Source organism: Cebus imitator, unplaced genomic scaffold (genome assembly GCF_001604975.1).
Source record: "Cebus imitator isolate Cc_AM_T3 unplaced genomic scaffold, Cebus_imitator-1.0 Scaffold118, whole genome shotgun sequence".
Lineage (NCBI taxonomy): Eukaryota > Metazoa > Chordata > Mammalia > Primates > Cebidae > Cebus > Cebus imitator.
In genome coordinates this window covers 310057-319819 of record NW_016107433.1, presented here as the reverse complement: position 1 = coordinate 319819, position 9763 = coordinate 310057, and the positions used below count along the sequence as shown (strand labels likewise).

The following is a 9763-nucleotide window of genomic DNA, read 5'->3' as shown; positions in this document are numbered from 1 at the left end:
AAAAAAAAAAAAAAAAGAAACTAAAAAAGTAAAAGAAAGGAAAAGATGAAAAGAAAAATGCACCAAAATGTTTAAAGCAGATTCAGCAAAGTTTCCTTCACATTAAAAAAAATGGATCTATATAGGTAAAATTTATTTTTGATAGAGGTCAGCTGGCTATTGGTAATTTTGAGTATTAACTGAGAAGGAGTATATGGGATGCTGGAGATGTTTTTTTTCCCCTTCTTCTTTTATTTATTTATTTTTTTGAGATGGGGTTTTGCTCTTGTTGCCCCGGGCTAGAGTGCAATGGGACAATCTCGGCTCACTGCAACCTCCACCTCCCAGGTTCAAGCAGTTTCTCCTGCCTCAGCGTCCTGAGCAGCTGGGATTACAGAGATGCACCACTATGCCCCGCTAACTTTGGATTTTTAGTTGCGATGGGGTTCCTTCATGTTGGTTAGCCTGGTCTCAAACTCCGGTCACCTCAGGTGATCCACCTGCTTTGGCCTCCCAAAGTCCTAAGATTATAGGTGTGAGCCATTGCACCCAGCCAGAGATTTTTTTTAAGTTGATTTTTTCTTTTTTTTTTTTGAGACAGAGTCTTGCTCTGTCACCAGGCTGAAGTACAGTGGCATGATCTCAGCTCACTGCAATCATGTGGCATAACCTCTACCTCCTCGGTTCAACTGATTCCCCTGCCTCAGCCTCCCAAGTAGCTGGGACTACAGGTGCTCAATTCCACGACTGGCTAGTTTTTTTCTATTTTAGTAGAGACAGGGTTTCCCCATATTGGCCAAGATGGTCTTGATCTCCCGACCTCAGGTGATCCACCCACCTCGGCCTCCCAAAGTGCTGGGATTACAGGTGTGAGCCACCGCACCCAGCCAAAAAAAGTTTTTTTTAAAATAGAGGCAGAGTCTCACTATTTGCCCAGGCTGGATCTCACTATTTGCCCAGGCTGGATCTCACTATTTGCCCAGGCTGGTCTTGAACTCCTGGGCTCAGGTGATCCTCCCACCTCAGCCTCTCAAAGTGCTGGAATTACAGGCATGAGCTACCATGCCTCACCCACTGGAAATGTTCTAGATCTTGATCTGGATAATGGTTACCTTATATATATATAATGTAATTAGTATGATAGATATAATTATACAGTGAAGAGGTGTGCATCTTGATGTATACATCTTATACCTCAGCAAACTTTTGTTAGTGTATTGTATTCACAGTAAAAAGTGTAGTACTCATTTTAAAAAGAAAGCTATTGGGGAGAAATCTGAAGGTGGTAAAGAGGTTCATATAGCAGAGACGGGAGCAGAGGCAGCCCTCCTGCTTGGAAGAAGGAAAGAAGGATGGAAGAAAGGAAGGAGGTGGGAAGGAAGCAAAGATGTGGCCATGTTCTCGGACCCCTTCATTGGTCCTGGGAGGCAGGAAATGCAGAGAAGCCCTGAGGCTCAGAGAGGCTAAAGGACTTGTCCAGACTCCCAGCTGGCAGATGGTTTAGTGTCTTGAAACCCTGCCCTCCATCTTCCCAGGCATTGTCCAAGTGCTCCTGCCCTGCTGTCCTCAGGAGAGGTTGAGCTGGGGGCTGTCCCTATGTCCCTTGTGCCCGTTTTGCCTGATGCCCTCTGGAAGGGGTGGGGGTCTTACCCAGGGCCGTCTGTGTCATCAGGCAGAGGGTGAGGCTTGAACACAGAATCCACCTCATGCTCCAGAGAGCTCCTGCTGTGGGCAGGAGTGATGGCAACCTGTGGATGGAGTGGTAGCCATGTCTACCGTGTGTGAGCACACTTTTATCTGCTCTTAATCTCTGCCAGCAAGTACTGCGGAGGGAGGAATTGTAACCAGCTTCTGATCAGCCCACAGCCTTGTCTCTGCCTTGGGCAACAGGTCATGCTTGTTGCTCTTGGCTCTTCAGACAAACTGATCAGCCTGCAATCTAACCATTTACTCATCTGTGCGATGGCTTAGAGCTGAACATGTGTGAGTCAAGCTCTAAGCACATAGTGGGTGCCAAGATTGAAGTAGAACACCTGGTTACTTGGCCCTTCAGCCAAGGCTTCCTGTCTGTGGATTTCAGGACCTCAGGCCTCCCTACTTCCCGGTGTCTTGTCTAGCCTCTTCCCTGCCCTTTCTCACACATCCTGACCCTTGGCTGTCTTCGCAGGTTCATAATCCAGTTGGGGGAGCTGGACCTGAAAGCAACCATAATGTGGGAGCCCACAGGGCACCTGATGAATGAGCCCAGGGCCAGGAGGTGGGAAGGAAGGCTCCCTGGGAAAGATCTAATCTTCTAAGTAAAGGATGAGGAGGAGTGGGCCAGACAAAAAAAAAAAATCTTGTTTGAAGTTTGGAGCCACAGGAGGTGAAAGCAAAGAGAGGTCAGTTCCATCTTCAATCAAAGGTAAGATGGGGGCCCAGCATGGTGGCTCATGTCTGTAATCCCTTCGCTTTGGGAAGCTGAGGCGGGCAGATCACCTGAGGCCAGGAGTTCAAGACTAGCGTAGCCAACGTGGTGAACCCCCCCCACCCGTCTCTACTAAAAAAAAAATTACAAAAATTAGCTGGGCATGGTGGTGCACCAGTAATCCCAGCTACTTGGAAGGCTGAGGCAGGAGAATCGCTTGAACCTGGGAGGTGGAGGTTGCAGTGAGCTGAGATCGTGCCGCTGAACTCTAGCCTGGGTGACAAAGTGAGACTCCATCTCAAAAAAAATTAAAAGTAAGATGGTTCCTCTCTCTTTGTCCCCCTGAAGTCTGGGGTCTTGGCCCATCTTTGTGGGTCTGATGGGCTTCTGTGCTGGGGAGGGAAAAGGCAGAGGAACAGGGACTTCTCTCTTGGCCCACAGCCTCTTGCTCTACAGGCCTGACAGATGGTTAAAGCCTCCACCTTCTTTCATGATCAATTTTCTGAGTTCTTCGGAGCTGCTCTGTATTTGGGACTCCTCTCCCACAGTTCCCATACTTGTGATCCTTCCTCAGTCCCAAGGAATGTGGCATTCACTGCCCAATCGTTGCTGCTCAGGCTCTATGCCCCTCTAAGGAAGGCCCAAGGTGACATCCCCAACCTGTGCCTCTGCCATTCATCCTGCAGGGTCTACATGGGCAAACCTCCAATATCCCTTGCCCTGCCCCAGCAGAGATGTGGCCTGTCCCATTGCAGCCCCTTCTGCCCCACTCATGATGGCAGGGTAGGGTCAGGCTCTGGCTGGTTGAGCCTCCCATGGTGGAAAGCACCACTCATCCTCCCCATGGTCTCATGTTCACAGGTTTGAGGGGAAAGAAGTGGAGTCAGAGCTCACAGAGAGGCAATAGCTCTCTACAAAGAAAATCTCTCCCCTAACTCTCCCATACCATAACACGTTAACTCACAGTGGCTCATGCCTGTAATCCCAGCACTTCAGGAGGCCAAGGCAGGAGGGCCGCTTGAGGCCAGGAGTTACAGACCAGCCTGGAGAACATAGTGAGACACTATCTTTACAAAAAATTAAAAAGTCAGCCAGATGTGATAGTACATGCCTGTAGACCCAGCTACTCGGGAGGCTGAGGCAGGAGGATCAATTGAGCCCAGGAGGTCAAGACAGAGTAAGACCTTGTCTCTAACCAAAAAACTCAGAAACAAAAAAAAAGACCCACTTTAATGTTTGTTTATTTATTTGAGACAGAGGCTTGCTCTGTCACTCAGGCTGGAGTACAGTGGTGCCATCTCGGCTCACTGCAACCTCCGCCTCCCAGTTTCAAGCGATTCTCTTGCCTCAGCCTCCCAAGTAACTGGGACTATAGGCTCATGCCACCACGCCCGGCTAATTTTTTGTATTTTTAGTAGAGATGGGTTTCACCATGTTAGTCAGGATGGTCTCAATCTCCTGACTTCGTGATCTGCCTACCTCAGCCTCCCAAAGTGCTGGGATACAAGAGTGAGCCACTGCGCCCAGCCTATTTATTTATTTTTGAGGTGGAGTCTCACTCTGTTGTTCAGGCTAGACATGGCAACCTTTACCTCCTAGGTTCAAGCAATTCTCCTGCTTCAGCCTCCAGAGTAGCTGGGACTACAGGCCGGTGCCACTGTGCCAGGCTAATTTTTGTATTTTCAGTAAAGACAGAGTTTCACCATGTTGGCAAGGCTGGTCTCAAACTTGTGCGCTCACGTAATCTGTCTACCTTGGCCTGCCAAAATGCTGGTATTACAGGCGTGAACCACCATGTCCAATCATAGGTCAACTTGGAAAAGGTAAAATTTGAAATTGTATAATGAATATGACCAGATTAGTCATGGAACATACACATCAAAATACTCCAAAGTGGGAGACTGAGGCAGGGGGATCACTTGAGCCCAGGAGTTGGAGGCTTCAGTGAGCTATGATGGTGCTAGCAATCCAGCCTGGGCAACAGATCAAGACCCAGTCTACAAAACAATCAAAACACACTCCAAAGATGTCTAAAGTAACAGCAGACAGGTAGGATTGATACCAAAATGGTATCTGCGAGGTTGGCCTAGGGTCATCAGCTACTTTGATTTTCTTTTCCTTTTTTAAATTTTATGTATTTTCCACTTTTAAAAATATAATTTTTTTTTTTTTAGATGAGATTTCACTCTGTCACTCAGGCTGGAGTACAATGGCATGACCTTGGCTCACTGCAACCTCTGCCTCCTGGGCTCAGGTGATTCTCCCACTTCAGCCTCCTGAGCAGTTAGGATTACAGGTGCATGCCACCACACCCAGCTAATTTTTGTATTTTTGTAGAGACAGGGTTTCACCATGTTGGCCAGGCTCATCTCAAACTCATGATCTGTCCTGCCAAAGTGCTGGGATTACAGGCATGAGCCATCACGCCTGGCCACATATTTCCCATATTTATTTATGTGTTTATTTTTTGAGACAGAATTTTGCTCTTGTGGCCTAGGCTGGAATGCGATAGCGTGATCTCAGCTCACTGCCAACTCTGCCTCCTGGGTTCAAGCGATTCTCCTGCCTCAGCCTCCTGAGTAGCTGAAATTATAAGCACTCACCACCACAGCTAGCTAATTTTTGTATTTTTAGTAGCATGCTCACCATGTTGGCCAGGATGGTCTCGAACTTCTGACTTCAGGTGATCCATCCATCTCAGCTTCCCAAAGTGGTATTTTCCATATTTAAAAAAATGAACATTAGTTGAGGGTTCAGTCAGTATGAGGTTTAAAGGGGCAGGGATGGGAGGACAGGGCGGGAAGGACCAAGAAAGCAGGAACTACTAGCAGCTCCATCTGGCCTGGACCACATCTCTCTCTGTTGACTGCCTGCCTATCCTTACAGTCTCATTCTGCCAGGTTCTCCTGTGGGCTGTGGCCACATTAATAGGAGTATGAATATTAAGCTGTGGGAGGTGAGGAAGCTGCTTGTTTTGCTGCCCAGGATCTGACAAAGTTCAGGTGGCTCAGGACAAAGTTCAGATGGCACAGGACAAGCCATTGGGTAGAGGACAGGGGAGGGGGGCAGTGGGGAAGATACACAAGAATGTGAGTCTATCTGCTAGCCCTGGGGGCCAGCCAGACATAGACTCCCCTGCCCACCTATGCAGCTCCTTGGCCACATCTGTGTGGGCCTCAAGGACCATTCTACCAACCCCTGACTCTACTCCTGCCACCTCTCCCTGGGGAAGCAACAACCTTTCACCCAGCCCATATGAGAAGCAGTTGTGCCAGGCCAGGTACCTTGATGAGGTGCCCAGGACACATGTGTGCCGCCTCCGATGCTCACATGGGGCACAGGGGATGTTGAGTGGGCAGTCACGTCAGCCAGGTAGTCCTGGTACAAGCATCATCTTTTCTGAGAATCAGCCTTTCCTCAGAAAGCCTGGGTATTATTTGTCTGAATCTCTTAGGAGAATTTTCTTGAGAACATTCCTATGTATCTTGGTTGAACAAAGGGAAGGAAGTCATGCTGTGGAATAAGCATTGATCTCTGAGTCTGACAGATGTAGGCCCCAGTAGGCTGGGTGCAGTGCCTGTAATGTCAGCACTTTGGGAGGCCGAGGCAGCGGACCACCTGAGGTCAGGAGTTCAAGATCAGCCCGGCCAACATGGTGAAACCTTATCTCTACTCAAAATACGAAAATTAGCTGTGTGTGGTGGCACACACCTGTAATCCCAGCAACTTGGGAGGCTGAAACGGGAGAATTGTTTGAACCTGGGAAGTGGAGGATGCAGGTTGAGATCGCACTACTGCACTCCAGCCTGGACAGAACCAGACTCTGTCTCAAAAAACAAAATAAAACCAAAAAACTCACGAAGATGTAGGCCCCAAGCTCACTTAGTCTCTTACCATCCATGTGTAAGGACCTTTCTGAGGTTCAATTGTCCTATCTGTAAAACAGAGCTAACAATGACTAATTATGAGGGTTGTTCTGAGGATTAAATAGATTGCTGTGAAGTAGAGGAGTGGGTGGGACTGCACGGGGCTCACCACAGCTGGTAGAGATTGTGACGTCTGTGAAATTCCCCTCATCTGTGGCTCTTTTATTGCTTAAAGAGGAAAGTTGTAATTATAAAACACAGAATAAGTGTTTTTTTCTCCTTTTTTATAAACCTTCACTTAAAACAGCAATTTATAAAAGATTTAAAGCAAAAATTTAAAAAGCAATTTATAAAAGAATGTGCATAAAGTGTATCATTGGGCCTATAAGATTAGAAATTCAATATATTTGCCAATGACAATACAAAGGAGGAGGGTGGAAGTAAGGCTGTATTGGGCTAAGGAAATGAAAACAGTAACATAACTATCATAAAATTGTGTTTTTGGGTTTGTAACATTAATAGATGAAATACATATAATAATAATACCACAAAAGGGTGAAAAGTGAATAGGGTTATACAGGAATAATGTTTCTATATCTTACTGGAATTAAGTTAGTATGGGGCTAGGCACGGTGGCTCACACCTGTAACCCCAGCACTTTGGGAGGCCAAAGTGGGTGGATTGCTTGAGCCCAGGAGTTCAAGACCAGCTGGGGCAACATGGTGAAACCTTGTCTATACTAAAAATAGAAAAAAACAATTAGCTGGGGGTGGTGGTGCACACCTGTAGTCCCAGCTACTTGGAAGGCTGAGGTGGGAGGATCACCTGAGCCCAGGAGGCAGAGGTTGCCGTGAGCCAAGATCGTACCACTGCACTCCAGGCTGGGCAAAGCAGTGAGACCCTGACTCAAAAAATAAAAAAGAAAAAAAAATCTGAAGCTGATTCTTATTAGGTAAAATGTATGTTGTAAGCCCTAAAACAACCATTAAAAACAACAATGAAACAAATAAAACTAAAAATATAGAGTAAAATTAATCATTAAAGAAATTTAAATACTTCACTAGAAGATATTTACTTAAGACAAAGAAAGCAGTAAAGGTTAAATAGATGACAAAAAAGACACAAGACACATGGAAAATAAGAAGTTAAATGACAGCAGTAAACCCAACTATGTCAGGAATAACATTAAATGTGAGTAGATTAAACAATCCAGTTAAAAGGCAGAAACTGTCAGATTTTTAAAAATTTTTTTGAAAAAAATTTTATTTTTTCGAGACAAAGTCTTGCTCTATTTCCCAGGCTGGAGAACAGTGTCATGATCTTGGTTCATGGAATCCTTTGAATCCTGGGTTCAAGGGATTCTCCTGCCTCAGCCTCCCCAGTAGCTAGGATTACAGGTGCATACAACCACACCCCCCTAATTTTTTTTTTTTTTAGTAGAGAGAGGGTTTCACTGTTTTGGCTAGGCTGGTCTCGAAATCCTGACCTCAAGTGATCCACCAGCCTCGGCCTCCCAAAGTGCTGGGATTACAGGCGTGAGCCACTTCACCAAGCCCAGATTGGATTTTTAAAAAGGTCCCATATATGCTGTCTACAGGAGGCAGACTTTGGAGCCAAAGATACAAGTAAATTGAAAGTAAGAGAATGGGAAAAAGTAGATAATGGAAACAGTAACCACAAGAAAGTTGGAGTGGCTACACTAATATCAGACAATGTAGACTTTTAAAATATTACCAGAGATAAAGAGAGGTATAATGGTAAAAATGTCAATCGGGAAGACATGCAATTATAAACATATATGTACCAGATAACAGAGCACTAAAATATATGAAGCAAAAAGTGACAGAAGTGGCCAGGCATGGTGGCTCATGTTTGTAATCAGAGCACTGTGAGACACTAAGGCAGGAGGATCACTTGAGCCCAGGAGTCTGAGACCAGCCTGGGCAACATAGTGAGATCCCTTCTCTACAAAAAATGGCTGGGTGTGGTGTTACATGTCTGTGGTCCCACTTCAAGCAAAATAATCTTGAAAAGGAACAAAGTAGAAGGACTCACACGTCCCTACTTCAAAACTTATGAAGAAGAAATGCTATTAAGAGAGTGTGGTACTGGCATAAGACAGATATGCGGAATTGAGAGTCCATAAATGAACCCATGTGTGTATGGTTAACTGATTTAATTAATTAATTTATTTTCAGAGACAGAGTCTCACTGTGTTGCCAAGGCTAGTCTTGAACTTCTAGGCTCAAATGATCCTCTTGTCTCGGCCTCCCCAAGTGCTGGGATTACAGGTGTGAGCCACCATTCCTGGCCAAGGTGAACTGGTTTTCAACAAGGGGCCAAGCCCATTCAATAAGGGAAAGAAGTCTTTCCAAAGAATGATGTTGGGAAAACTGAAAAGCCACATGCAAAAAGAATAAAGTTGGCTCAGGTGCAGTGGCTCACACCTGTAATCCCAGCACTTTGGGATGACTGCTTGAGCCCAGAAGCTTAAGGCCAGCCTGGGCAACAAAAAGTGAAAAGGATGAGCTGGGCGTGGTGGCCTCCAGCTGGGAGGCTGAGGTGGGAGAACTGCTTGAGCCTAGGAAGTTGAGGCTGCAGTGAGCTCTGATTGTGCCACTGCACTCTAGCCTTCGCAACAGAGCAAGATCCTGTCTCAAAAAAACAAAACAAAACAAAAAACAAAAACAACAACAACAAAAAAACCCCTTATATCACACTATGTACAAAAATTAACTCAAAATGAATAAAGTCCTAAATGTAAGAGCTAAAACTATAAAACTCTTAGAGGACATAGAGGTAAATAAATCTTCATGGTTTAGTGAAGTATTCTTAGATAGGATACCAAAAGCATGAATAACAACAACAAAAATAGGTAATTCAGACTTTATCAAAATGAAAAACTTTTGTGTTGCAAAGGCCCCCATGGAAAAATAGAAAAGACAACCCACAGAATGGGAGAAAAGACTGCAAATTATATATCTGATAAGGGACTTGTATCTGGAATATATAAAGACCTCTTACAATTCAACAACAAAAAGACAACTTAATTTTTTTAAATGGGCAGAGGATTTGAGTAAATATTTCTCCAAGGAATATAGAAGAGCCAAGAAGAACATGAGGAGACATCATTAGCCATCAGGGAAATGCAAATCAAACCAGTATCAGGCACTACTACCTCATACCTACTAGGATGGCTGGAATTTAAAAATCAGATAATAAGGCCAGGCATGGTGGCTCATGCCTGTAATCACAGCACTTTGGGACGCCAAGGTGGGTGGATCATTTGAGGTCAGAAGTTTGAGACCAGCCTGGCCAACATGATGAAACCCTGTCTCTTCTAAAATTACAAAAAATTAGCTGGGCATGGTGGCAGGTACCTGCAATCCCAGCTACTTGGGAGGCTGAGGTAGGAGAATTGCTTGAGCCTGGGAGGCAGAGGATGCTGTAAGCTGAGATCACACCACTGCACTCCAGCCTGGGTGATAGAGAAACTCTGTCTCAAAAAAAA

At 45.4% G+C, this 9763-nt stretch overlaps 1 protein-coding gene across 2 annotated transcripts in view; it reads right to left on the bottom strand.

The window, feature by feature from the left end:
• The window catches only part of LOC108311715 (carboxylesterase 3), a 50785-nt gene that overhangs the window by 17725 nt on the left and 23297 nt on the right, over positions 1-9763 (bottom strand). For both annotated transcript variants that reach the window (XM_017539238.2, XM_037742264.1), the window contains one exon: positions 1630-1727. In XM_017539238.2, the coding sequence (XP_017394727.1) occupies positions 1630-1727 (98 nt within the window). The remainder of the gene's footprint in view (positions 1-1629; positions 1728-9763) is intronic.